General features: G+C 40.9%; 1 protein-coding gene across 8 annotated transcripts in view; it reads right to left on the reverse strand.

Annotated features, from left to right (window-relative positions):
- Positions 1-14,097, reverse strand: part of pde4d (phosphodiesterase 4D, cAMP-specific) — a 184,673-nt gene that overhangs the window by 14,262 nt on the left and 156,314 nt on the right. For all 8 annotated transcript variants that reach the window (XM_071483195.1, XM_071483197.1, XM_071483194.1 and 5 more), the window contains 5 exons: positions 11,291-11,482; positions 9,661-9,697; positions 9,481-9,557; positions 8,986-9,035; positions 3,920-4,032 (listed from right to left, as the gene is read on the reverse strand). In XM_071483195.1, coding sequence (XP_071339296.1) covers positions 3,920-4,032; positions 8,986-9,035; positions 9,481-9,557; positions 9,661-9,697; positions 11,291-11,482 — 469 coding nt within the window. The remainder of the gene's footprint in view (positions 1-3,919; positions 4,033-8,985; positions 9,036-9,480; positions 9,558-9,660; positions 9,698-11,290; positions 11,483-14,097) is intronic.

Here is a 14,097-nt window from a genome sequence, read left to right on the forward strand (position 1 = left end):
TAGTGTAGTAGGGTAACTGATATACAGCCTAACGAGAAAGCAGTCATAGCTCAGAAAGCCCAAAAGAAAAAACCTGCTAGCAAATTGTTCAGTTACTGAACAATGATTTTGACCTGTATGTGTAAGACTAACAAGTTTGTAACTGAATGATGGGCGTCTCCTGGCTTGAGTTAATCTAATTTTTGAGGATATAGCTGTACATATTAGAGCACAGTAAAAAAACAAAAAGCATCATCAAAACCTGAGCACAAAATACACAGACAAAACCTGAAAGCCACTACAAAGTGCCCTGCTTTTTGGAGTGCTGATATTCTATCTAACTATAAGCAAGTACTACATCTGAGTAGCATTTGATGTGGACAAATAACAAAATAACAAAGTCCACCTTCATTTAGTGAAGTATTTGGGTTTGGATTGAAGGCTGAGATGCCACACCCCATTCATAAAAAGAAAAAGCCAAGGAAGCCCCTTTCCCAACAGATGTGAATAAGATCAAGTCATGCAGTTTTTTGGGATTGCTGAACTATTACAACAAAGCCATGTTTTATTAACCTGTTGCTCCCCCCCAGTGAGATACTGAGACCCTCTTGCAAGAAAACATTACAGCAGGCATTTCAGAAATCAAAAGCACTGTTGCAACCAGCTGAGGTGCTAGTCCATTACTCTTCTATTAAAGACCTTGTCATGTATATGGCACTGTGTGGCATCAGAAAAGTGCTGTTGCATTAAATGAAAAATGGTTTGCTTTCTATACCATGTAACTTGCTATAAAACAGGGGACTAAAAATATACGCTTTTCATTAAGATAGTCCACAAGCATTTGTATGGGTGTCACCCTTCATTATCTGCACTGATCATGAGCTCATCATATGCATTTATAACCCAAAAAAGCCAATTGCTACATGGACATGAACATTGTGTATAGCCAAAAAAAAACAACTTGCAGAGGCAGATGCATTGAAAAGGCTTGTGTACCTGGAAAAAGTCAAGGAAAACAAAGAACGAGTATTGATGGTGGATGTCCTGGGTGACTCACCAGTGGATAAAACACACACACACTGGACTGCAAAATATATGGTGTCGTCTCAAGTTCAGGAGGATGTCCTTAAGGACTGGCAAAAATAAACTGAATCCATCAATTGAATCTGCACCATCAGTGAATGATGCAAATTATTGTGAGAGAGATCGCTCTCTTTGTGGTGGGGATCCATAACATGTGCACAGAAAAGAGGGACAATCAAAACATTTTGCAAGAATCACACTCACACACTAATGTCTAGCATTAAAGCTATAGCCACGTTGCAAAGTACATGTCGTGGCCAATGGACAAGATCCAGGCATGTGGTGGGTGTAAAACAGCACTGCGAGTATCCACCTACATACTACTTCAAGACTGGAGATGGCCTGAGGTCAAGGATCCATGTTGACTGAAAAGTCCTTTCATGTGTTTAGTCATTGTAGATGTCTCTTCAGACATTAAACTTCCCAAAGCTGCAGGTAAGACTACCCAGATTGATGTTTAGCTATTGCATCACTCCTCATGCAACAGCAATCAGTCCTGCTGAAATGATGATGCCAAGAAGACTGAGATCTACGTTTGACCTTAACCTTTCACTGTCTGGCACAGAAGCAGCTAGACAAACTGGATCATGACAAAAACCAAAATGCAGAGAGGTTTTGCTCTAAGAGATCTTGCCTCAGCTAAAAAAAATACTCTTTCAATGCAATGTAGTGCCAATGATCTCAAATCTTTTGTCATTCCAATGAAAATGGTCAGACTATGAAGAGGCATCAAACTCAAACTTGACTGGCACACACTGTTCCTAAAGCCGAGTCAGAGGAAGCCAACCAGCTGATTCCAAGACCACCTACACCCACACAAAGGGTAGAAATGTAACCACAGGAGCAGCCTAAACTAGATAAACCACTAAGCGCAATACTCAGCTCAAGAGAGGCGCCTTTCTCTCAAAGACTATGTCAGAATGAGTTTTAGAGCACCAATACACAATAAAATGCTCAACTTAGTTAAGTGTAGTATAGTGAATTGAAAATAATTATTTTCTTGTACAGTATGTATTTCAGGTGAATGCTGCAACAACAATAATAACAGTGACAATGTCATCTCCTTGGTGTGGGACACTTTAGGACAAAACGGTATGTCACATTGCTTAATCCACTGTTGTAGTAGCCCCTGGAGTGAGAGTGAGAGTGACTCTGAGAATGCTGATATTCAGGTGACATGGATTGTTTCCCAAGGTTATGTCAAAATCTGATTGAGGTGACTGCTAAAGGACACCACTAAAGTGCTAGCATAGGTGGTTATTTTCACAGGACCCTCACTGCACATGACACATTCAGAGGAAATTGCTAGAATTTTATCAAATGTACTTCAAGGAATGTACTTCATTTTATTGTCTCTTTTTAATCTCAGACTTTCCTTCATTGATGAATTGAGGCTTATGCTGAGTGCTGATAAATGAAAGTCTGCAGGATACAGACACAAAGTAATGGCTATGTGTGGGAGATGTAGTGACTGTATTACCCATGATGTGTGTGTGTGTGTGTGTGTGTGTGTGTGTGTGTATGTAGCTGGAGCAAGATAGCAAGCTGGTTGGGCCTGTGGCTGTTGCCATGACAACCAGAGATAGCTGTGCTGGTGAGCGATGGTGAGGCAGTGCATGTTACAGGTTATCTTTTTTTTTTTTTTCAATCCTTTCTCTTTTAAATAAGGTAGACGTCCTGGTCATGCATGTGATTGTGGAAACATCAGCGGTGAGCGGGTGCATTTGTGTAATTCCTTTGTCTGTCTGTCCTCCCTGCCTCTCCTCTTCTTGGTCCATCCTCTCTCTTGTGACATCACAGTGTGTGACATCACCAGAGCCCTGAGCTGATCAGCATTCAGAGCAGCACAGCAGCTTCCCTCCACACACACACATACATACACACGCGCACTGGAGGCGACTGAGCATGCTCACAGCACATGTCTCTGCCTGCATGACGATGCTATCACTAACATACATAGGCAATACAACACAAACAGTCCAATGTGCGCTTTGATGGCTGAGTGCTGAAAAGGTGTCAAAGCACATTATATACACAGCTCATATGACAGCCAAACTCTTGCTCCTCAGGCTCAAATAGTAACTACGATGGCTTGATAAGCACTTGACAAATGAACAAAGAGAGAGGCTTGATGGCAAAGGGGCAGGCCATACACAGAGGAGGTAATGTGTAGTTAATATTACACTATACACATTAAAATCAATCAAATCAACAATCTATAATGTGTTTGATCTACCTATTCCTTGTAATTCTTACAAATTCGTGCTGCACATCAGCTTGAGCAAAAAACACTTTTTCTCTGCTGCTGAGTGACCACACAGTATATAGTTTAAAGGGGAATTGTATAACTAACGCACTCTTTCTCAGTATTTTTATATTTTCATTCATAAGAATGTAGGTGGAGGTTTGGATTGATTAAAAAGTCAGCTAAAATTGTGCATTTATGAACAACTCATTAGAAAAATGACCTCCCTTATCTGGAGTTAACCTGTGAATTCAATGCTGTTTACAGCCCATTCCAGTCATGGATGAAAATCACAAATAAGTCCTGTAACCTTTAACAAACACTGTATACATCACATATATAATAGTATATTCTTGGGTAAAGATCAGTATATATACTATGCATCAATCTCTTGCATCGCACTACACTTTATACATACTACATATGTCATGCTCAAATTGAAGATTAATAGCACATCCTGTTCACATCAGCCACAAAAAAACAAACCACAATCAATCCTGGGTAGCAGCTTCTGTGTGTTTCAGTAATAACACATGTAGTGTATTCTTGCAACACCTGTAGAGTGAAACTTTGTTTAAACAAGTTGGTGTAAACTTTTTTAGTAATTCTTACCTTGTTGGAGGCCATCTCGCTGACTGAGTGTCTTGTCTGAAGCGTCTCCAGCTGGTCCAGGCACCAGTCCAGCTCCTCCAGGGTCTCAGTGGCCAGTTTCTGATAGGCCTCCTCTGCAGGGGCAAGACAGGAGGGCAAGGGGTCAGTAAGGGCCCGCTTCAGAGGGCTAGTGGACGGTCCAGGCCCGGGGTCTCCCACCCCACAAACAGCTAAGCTGGGATACCCCGAGTAGACACATGGGTGACTCTTCATACTGGACAGGTGGGCCAGCTGTGCGGGCCTGGGGGTAGGGCCTTGTTGTCCTGTAGCCTAACCCAAAGATGAGCAGTCACAGGTCAGCTGTAGAAAATCTCACTGATTCCCTTGGAGAAAAGGAACCTCCAGTGCAGCGCTAAAGTTCAAATCCTGGATTCCTCCTCTTAAAAGTAAGTCACATACAATCCCAGGGACAGTCGCAGGTGATAGGTGGCAAAAACAGCCACCCCAAAATTAGTTCTGGGCGTCCCAATGAATGTTAACAGTAAGAAAACCACAGTAGAGAATACAGAGGTAACCCACAGGACAAAAAAACTGAAATCTCACCCAGACAGACTCACACAGACAGACTCACTCCTCATCGTCCATACACAGCACACATACATATCACGCTCTGTGATCTTGGTGTATAAGGTTTACTCTATCATTCATAAGAGAGGTGTAATTCCAGTCATGTAGCAGGATGAACAGCAGTCTGCTTAGCAGGCCCATGTCTGCCATAGGAGGGATGGAGGGAAGACAGGGACGGTGGAAAAGAGGGTCCAATGAGAGGTTCAGAACCAGTCAAGATCCATGTCAATACTGCCCAGTATGGAACACACACAAGATTGTTCACACCATCCTCACATGGTTAACAAATACAAAGACATCTCTCTCTCACACACACACACACAGATGCAAACAAGACACACACATGCATACACACTCACACCAGACGAAATGCTAACCATAACACATCATGATTTTGTCTCCTTAGCCTGTCTGCCAATAAAAACATCCATGGTATCCCTGGAAGAAAAGGGTATAATCCGGTGCTGTGTGTGTGCTGGGTAGTGTTTCCTATAGATGCTGTGTGTATAGGGGGTGGGCTGCTGTTGCTTCGGCGTCCCTGGTAGCCAAACGTGCTGCTCTCCCCAAGCTGTACCTAAAGCCTGAGAGGACTGCACTGTGGATGGGGAAGGGAAAGTGACAAGACATGGACTGGAGTGATGGAGGAGGGGAGCCAGAGCTGCGAGCTCCCTGTACTGTGTGTGCATGCATGCTAATATGTGTTCAGCATACAAATACACCAAAACAGACAGGTAAACAAATAGATGGTTGGCGATATGGTAAAGATGGCAGAGCTTTAGCATGACAAGCCCTACCTCTGAGTATCCTTCACTTTCTTTTAATTTGAAATTGAAGACATGCATCTCTCAAAGTCAGTCTATGTTAACAGAAAATGTCACCTTGTCAGAAGCCAATTAATATTGATGCCTTGACTAATTTGGGAAAGCACAGGCTTTTAATGCCATGTGATCTGTGATCGGGGGGGGGGGGGGGGGGGGGGGGTCACTTAAGCTGTAATTCAATCACACCGACAGAGAAAACAGTAGGAGATTAAAATACACAAGGACCAAATTTATTCACATGATGCCACATCATCGAATCATCAGCATTTAGACTGTAAAGCCTTTGGGAAAAAATATCACTGTTGTCTTCATTTAGGTTTAACTGTTGCTATTTCTCTCATCTTTTATTCTGGAACAGCTCTAGGTTGCATGAGTAGTTTTTTAGCTTCTGAATATTTCAAAGGGTTATCACAACTTGCAGTGATCACCTAGAATATTATATTGTATACTAGGTTTAGGAACAGCCAATAATTTTTGCTCCATGCAGGTCAACCTACTGTACAAGTATGACAGCTAACCATCTCTAAACCTGTTTTGTCACCTCTTATTTTTAACAATAACCCCCCTCTTGCTTCATTGTCTTTGACAAATCTCTCCCTCCCTCCTTCCATCAGTCCTCTTCCTCTCCCACACTCTTCATTTCCTCCACTGATCTCTGATCATCCTTCCTCCTCCCTCTTTTGTCTCCTTTCTGTCTCTCCCGTCTTTCTTTCTCTCAGTCTCCCTTTCTCCCTCTGTCTCTCTCCCTGGTGTGGTGTCAGTGGCTGGGGTGCTACTCTTTCTGACAGCAACTGCACTGACGTCAATGACATTCTTCTCATGCTTAGTGCGACATCAGACACCGGCGCTCGGAGAGGCCACTCTGCTGCACAGATGCAGGGCTGCAGCCAAACTATGTACCGGAACAGCTCGACAGTGAAGTCGGACTGTGAGCGGGAGAAGATGAGAGAGGAGGAGGAGGAGGTAAAGGGAGAAACATGCAGAGGAGAAAGGAGTGGATGCACTTACAGAAAAAAACAATAATACTGTTGTGATATCCATTACTTTAATAATCCTAATTTTATTTTATCATGCATAGTAAAAGTAAAAGTAGCTTGAATACAGTTTAAGATTCTCATGATAATTTATCTAATGATTATTTGTGTGATTATTTAGGTAATCACTGGGTGATGATATTCAATATAAAATACAAGCAACAAATCCCTAAATTTGAGAGGCTGGAACCAATTATTATTTTGGCTTGTATGCATAATAACTGACTTTAATTAATTTTTATAATACTCTTTCCAACTTTACAATGTTTACATTTACTCTGATTAATCCCATTCTTGTCTTGTGTTAACTGATGCTTTATGTATGGATTTTTGTTTCCCAATGTTCCTCTAAAAAGACAAAATGGCAATATTGGCAAAAATTAATTTTAAGCACGTCCAGTCTGCCCCATGTAGATAGAGAAACAATTGTCCATCTCTTTGAATCCTGTGTTAAGACGGCCATTTAAATAAGATATCATATTTATTTGGGAACTGATATAATCTCTAAGTACCTCAAGTACCTTTTTTCATGCACTGTACCAAGGAAAGAGAGAGAGGTAGAGTGATTTAAAGTAGTGGCCTCACTCACATTATAATTAACTTTATACCCAGATTACAAACCAAATGTATAAAAAACTGTCACTACATTTTAGATTTGAGTTTATGGGATGTTAAATGATAAAAAAGAGTATTGTCTGCATACATTAAGCATAGTTTGTTATGAATCAAAGTTTCTCTCTTCAGTTTTCACCAGCATCTATTCACTTCCACAGTAGGTGAAGGATCACACAGAACTATTGGTAATTCTTGTACATCTTATAAGATGTAACCCTAAAATAATTCTCTTTATCCTACCAGTATGTTAGAGACGGATCCCAGAAAATGCTTTAAAAAGCAGAGACAGAGCATGGAAGCCTAAATATAATCCCACTTTTAACTGAGTTACTATTAATAACACCTTCTTTATTGTCTTTCTCTGCATGGTGACTTAGTCGCTGCCTCACTCTTTGCATTACAAGTAGTCAATATTCTCAAACAATCATGCTTCATGACTCACAGCTGTCACCAGTTTATGGCAGGGGCCATAATGGCTGTGCACCAGTATGATTATGTTCTAAATTTAGCTATGTCACCAGTTCCTCATAAATAAGCAGGTTATATATCAGGAATGTGATTCTTAGGGAGAATGGCTGGAAAGATCTCTTTCAAATGTAGAAGAAAGTTAATTTGTCTCTGTTAATATTTGAGTACTTAATTTTTTTTTTTTTGCCCTTGTAATAATAAAAAAAAGAATGTTTTTATCCCCATATGTTATGTGCATGAATTTGTGTTTATGTGATTCTATGGGTGGAGGTTACATAGTCTCTATGCTAGCTACCACTAGCTAGGTTAGAGCCATTGATACTGCTAAAAAAGCAAAGTGACTGTCAAGGACAAGTCTATTATAGCCATCTAAGACTGTCTGTGCCATGTCCTCCTCTGAACAAAAACTCACCTTTAAGTAGGCCAGACAGACAGTGCAGTGGACAGTGTCCGTCCAGTGGTTTACAGCACATCAGAGTCCAGCATGACTGTATATAGGGCTTGACAATCAATTTCTAAAGTATTGATGTATCTGTGGTTATAGGTAAACTGCTAAAATCTGGGAGCCTCATGGCACTCACCTAGCAGCTTAATTGTGTAAACCAAAATACTTGAGCATCATGAAAGATTCTTTGGCTTGTCTCTCTTATAAAACCCTTACGAACCCTTTAAGTACAGAAACTGGGTTCGATTTAAATGGAAAGCTTTATGTCAAATGGTGGATGTGACTGTCAGCTGGCTAAGTACCACATAAGAGCAGACAGTGAGCATATGTTCACCTGTCTTTCCAAATTCTAACTGTTATTGTACTGTACTGTACAACAGCAGCCACAAAAAGCCACACTTATCCAATCTTTGTAGAAAATAGTAAAACAACAGCTAATGAAAGCGAAATATTTGATCTTAGTTTACTAGTTATACTGTCCTTTTATCTCTTGTCCATTCATTTGCTAAATGAACTCATTCTCTGCAAAATATGTCATCCATATCTTTATTCTGACCATGTTGGATATTATGATAATGTTCTTTGGCTGCCTCCCACCATAACAGTGGCGTCCATTCCATCAGTTTTTATCCATTTAGCTTCCAGTTTTAAGTTAGGGGGTATGACTACTACTGCTACTACCAATACTGCTAATGCAATAACGCCAATATCCCTATTTAGAATTTATGAGCAGTACATAAACATTTACCCAAAATGCAGCTGTAAGCAGATATAAGATCATGTTTAAGTGTTAATTAACATACAGTATTTGTCAACAGTTGTAACGTCTCCTGTGGAAACATATTTTACAATATTACAACTTTGTTTTACTATATTGTCATTGACTATCTGGTTATACACCAGTCTCAAGGAGGAGTTACAGTTGTTGAAAAATACATTAAACACTTACTGTATAATGCAAAAGCTAATCCTGATTCCCAGATCTCTCTCGCACACACACACACACACACACACACACACACACACACACACACACAGAGGACACAAGTCATTATCCGACCCTCACTGTCCACATACCTGTGAAGGTGGTCTTGGTGATAGGTGGTGGGTTACACATGGGTGATCTCCTGTCATGGTTGAAACAAATACACACTGAGACATTTCCTTCCCCAAAACAATGCAATTAGTAGTTTACCAAAAATTCTATTGTTTGATAAAATACATGACAATATAACAAAACGTGTCTCTAAGCAGTCTTTTTGCTTATCTCTACACATTGTATGAAAACCATACTTTTACATACTATATATTTACTACTGTTGTTGTAGTACTCAATAAGAACAGCAGAGGGCAAGCAAAGCCAAACTGTGAGTGAGCACTGGACACAAGCTCAGGCAGGTGCAGCATGTCAATGGCTCCAAAACACTGCCACTGATTTAGTACAACATCTTTGTCATAAAGTGTCTGTGGTCAAATATTGTTGTTGCCTGTAATAAAGTCTCTCCTTCCACTAAGAAAGATTTTCATTTCTGTTTTGGAAAAAAAAAAAAAAAAAAAAAAAAAAAAACTTACTTATTGGATGCTCTGTCTTGCTGTAGATTAGTTAATGCACCAAAGTTGTTTCGTACAGTTCTCAAGCTGGCGAGAACCTGAAGGGGACATGAAAGATTAAGTCTGAATCATACAGTCTTCATGAATTTAAGACAATATGAAACATTAAGACAAGTTGACCAAACTGGCACAAGCGCTCACCTGTGCAAATGGCGTTACAATCATATCGTCACCATGACTGGAAGAAACAAACAGAGTGGCTTTAATATTAGATGCAGGTCTATAGTACATTGACATTCAACAACAGAGGAGTGTGTTCATGATCTGCTAAGGTCAAAGGGGTGGAGGGGGTGGGGGGTGGGTGGGTGGGGTGTCATCACATCAGATTAGTTTCAGCGCCTCTGATGCACTCAGTCACAGTGACATGTTTACTCAACACATCAGCTAACAGCTGAGGCTCTACTTCACAATGCGTAGTAGTTTCAGAACAGTTTCTGGTTTCAGTAACAGGATTGGATGTTATTGTTGGACATGTCTCTTTACACGTAAGATAGTTATGTTCCAGGAATTTTAACTGTAAACTTTGAGTCAGATTCCCGCTGACCTCTGAGCTACGTTATGACTGCGAACACTGTCAACGTTTGCTCAGGTGACAGGAGTGTGTTAGCGTCACCGAGCTGCTTGCCTACCGCTATGTTGTACAAGACCATGGCCATGTCATGCACACACCCACTGGCACGTGAGCTGACATGTCTGGCATGAAAGTCAAAAGAGACACAAGCTTTCCAGGTCTCCTATCGCAAGACAAAGGGGCAAGACAATGAGTGGGGTTTTAACTGTTCACCTTTTACTTAACTTTTAAAGCCTTTTAGGTCACAAACAGGCTGCTCTGATTCTTTCACAAGTTTAACTTTATTATGAAGCTGTATTATTAAGCATTACATAAAGAAGTCTGTTAAGACAAGTTGCCTCCTGCAAGCTATCTCTTATAAATCTTGTAATTCAGCAGAAAAAAAAGATATGAAAGAATAAGGCATAAAGGATTTATGAAAACACTGCAATAACGGTTTTTAACGTGGTAACTGGATAGTGGGTGTAGGTCAATAAAGGTTGGTTTAATACTACAGAGCAAAAAGGAGCAGCAGTAAAGAGGAAGTCTAAGGTTACTGCAGGAAATATTTTTTATCCTATTGTCTATTGGTCTTGTCTTGTCCTGCCGGTTAGATCGAATTGCCAGGTTTTTAGTCAATATTTGTATTTCCTGCAGCACTAAGTGTACAGTAAATGTAACTGGATAGCCACCGTAGTGTGGGAAATGGCTAACAACATATACACTGATCCAGAGGATGACAGCTGATTTAAGTGTGTTATTGTCATGTAAGGGGGTGTGCCTTACTAAGGTGGTAAGGTGATTGGGAGTTAGTATTATAAAAGACAAATGACTGAATGAACCTAAACACGCAATAAATGCAGTGCACACATCCATTCCATTGCCCTTATCGTGATACGGAAATAATCAACAATTTAGCAGAATATCAGAGAAACGTGAACTGTGCTTGTGGATACTTTGTCACTGGCCACCTTGTTTGTGCTACTGGATGTGGTTAAGAATAGATGTGACACTACACAGTCAGCTGTTGGTCATGCACACATCCCACCAGGGCCAAAGTGATCAGCATGGCAGCTTTAAGACCTGGTCTGATAAACATCCAGCCATGACACAGATTCAGAGTGGCAAAAAAAAAGTAGAACAGAATTCAGCACAATAGGGAGCGTTTGGGTGGATTTTATGAAGGTTCAGGAGGGAGCATAATGAACATAATGCACTCACATGTCACTGGCGATGGAGGAGTTTCGGGACATAGACTTGGGCGAGAGGTCGTAGTCACTATCGGAGCGGTAGAGGAACGACTCTCTCCGTTGGCTGTGGACAAAATTGGCCTGCAGTATGAGGCCTGAGCCCGGGCTGGCCATTGGGTCCAGGGGGCTGCGACCTGATGATGTGCCATTGTCCACATCGAAACTGCATATGAAGAGAAAAAGAAAGAGACAAGGATCAGAATATGACAATGCAGAATTGACACTTTTTCATTCAGTAATATAAACAGAGAAAATGTGTTAGTGCAGAATGTAAACATTACTTTGATGATATACGACAGGTCAAGCAACACTGGTGACCATGTTGAACAATAACACTAATGCTTAAGAGTCAATTACATGAGGTCTTCATGATTTCAATGTCTTTTTCAAATGCAGGGGCATAGCCTCTGCCATGCATTTCCATATGTTGGTGTAAATTGGCCCAGTGGTCATGAGCTGTGAAATTCAAAGCATAACATGACATGCCCTATACTAGGCTCCACACTACTCATGCACTTCTGGCTGACATAAATTTGCTCATAACTTTGATTTATTAAAATTAGAATGAGCCAGTCACTCATTATCTGGCTGATTATTGGATGATTATAACTGGTGGCAGGCTAATTGGCACATCACAAACAGTTAGAACTAATGCAGCAATATTCAAAGCCATCTACATACAACCACAAGTGATATGCTTTGCTTAAACTGTGCACAGGGCCACGGGGAATACCTCTGCTCTAACAATGCCACTGACTCACAGCTGAATGGTGTTTCTAAACCACTGACACCATTTCCCACTGCAATGTCACGATGAGCTCCTTAGTCTCCTAGGTGATTGTTCGCTCAGGTGATGACTAATGCCTGTCACCAGGGATATCTGCCTCATTGCTAGGGCTACCAAGCAATCCCATAATCCCCTCTGGTGTGGATGCTAAGGTCAGGGGGGGATTCCCCTCAGAGGGATGCGTAATACAGATTTGTAATCATCATCATCCTTACTATGGAAATAGCCACATATTTAATCCAATATTATCCATGCCTTAACCAGTAAAGGACACCATGTTAGGGTTTGCCAGCTGTTGCAGGTGTTTATGCACGTGGAAGAACAGAAAATATCCTAAGAACAGAAGGAACAGTGCAAGTGTACATATACTTGTGTTTATAAAGTGTAGAAAGCAGATTCCAATGCTGAACTAAAACATCCAACTAAAACATTCCTTGTCATTACACAATGAGAAATGACTAATGCTGCTATCAGTCCCCTTCCTGTTTTCCATCTTGAGCTTGTACGTGTTCTTCGGGGTATTTCACATTCTCAGTAAAAGATGATTCACTGACCTGACAGGTGCAGGATATTATCACTTTAAATTATGTTTAGCAGGTTTGGTTTGTAGATTGTGAGAAGGGGAGATTGTGTTCATGGTTTTGTGAATGAGAGATTTAAGAGGAAGAGGTCACGTTTCCTCCCCGAAGGCCATATCGCTGACACAGTCCAAGACTCAGCCTTGAACACCTCGAGCTACAAGCATGAATTACGGACGGGCTCTGTCTTTTCATGTCCCATCCATCTGTTAGAGTCAGTGTGTCATTAATATCCATTCAACGCACATGCAGTCTAGCAAGCATTCTTTAGGATACCTTGTCTTAGGAGCCAGAATGCTGCATTTTAACATAGTCAACATGATATCTCCGGATTAACTCCAGCATAAACCATCCAAAAAGAGAAACATCAATAATTCTAAATGCAAGTGCCTGAAAGAAAGAGCAATGAGAGTACTTTCTACGTTTCAAGTGCAGTTACTTTTCACATCAAAAACAATAGGTTATCTCTGTTCATCCATCTGAACAAAACCTGACACAACCACAACAGTACACAGGACATGTCAGGCATAGTTTCCACAACAAATAATTGACTAAAATGCTGCCCTATCTCTCTGTGATCTTTCTGGTTAGCAGGAGCTGAGTGAGTACGAGCTTTAGTTGTGGAATGAGATATTTTGGCTGTCTGCCTGATGACTGAGGGAAGGGCAATCGTATTGTCCTCATCCCCTTCTCTAACTAGGTCTTTGGAAAACACACAGACACAGACAGAGAGGTAATATGTGAGTTACAATGACTCCAGCAACTTTTTTCCTCAGTTGTGTTTGTCTTATCTTACACACATCACCCCGATCTCTGTCCCTGAGTCCTCTCTGTATGCCCTTTTATGTTTAGTCCTAGATCAAAACCATGCCACTCTAAAGCAGGTTTATTTTCACACATACAGACAAACACTCATACACAACCTCTGATTCACACCCTCTTAACACATCAAGCGATTCATCTGTTACATTTACCACAGGTGAAAAAGCCTGGACTCACACAAGTGACTTATACAGTATGTTGTCATTGCAAGAACAGGTCAGTCTGTTCTCCTGAGGTTTTGTGTGATAAATGTGTACGAGCATGGACATCATGTTTGCGAACACAAAAGAGACAAAGATGACAGAGAGATAGCGAAAGTGCTGAAATATAAAACCAAGCATATGTTTAACAACTGATTAATTATCACACTCACTCTGACGTCACAGCCTACGCTGATTCTCAGTCAGCGTAGGCTTGACTATTTATTTCCTGTCAGACACACAGCATAAATCCCCTCACAGTATGTGTGTTTGTGTGTGTGCATTGTGACTCCACACACACACACCCTTTTTGGGGAATGACACAAACAATCTTTGCAACTAGCTTCCTGAGGTATTGCACCAAAGCTGACATCATGGAGGGAGGAAAAGA

The sequence above is a fragment of the Trachinotus anak genome, unplaced genomic scaffold, assembly GCF_046630095.1.
Source record: "Trachinotus anak isolate AG129_WGS33_773 ecotype Australia unplaced genomic scaffold, CSIRO_AGI_Tana_v1 ptg000008l, whole genome shotgun sequence".
Taxonomy (NCBI): domain Eukaryota; kingdom Metazoa; phylum Chordata; class Actinopteri; order Carangiformes; family Carangidae; genus Trachinotus; species Trachinotus anak.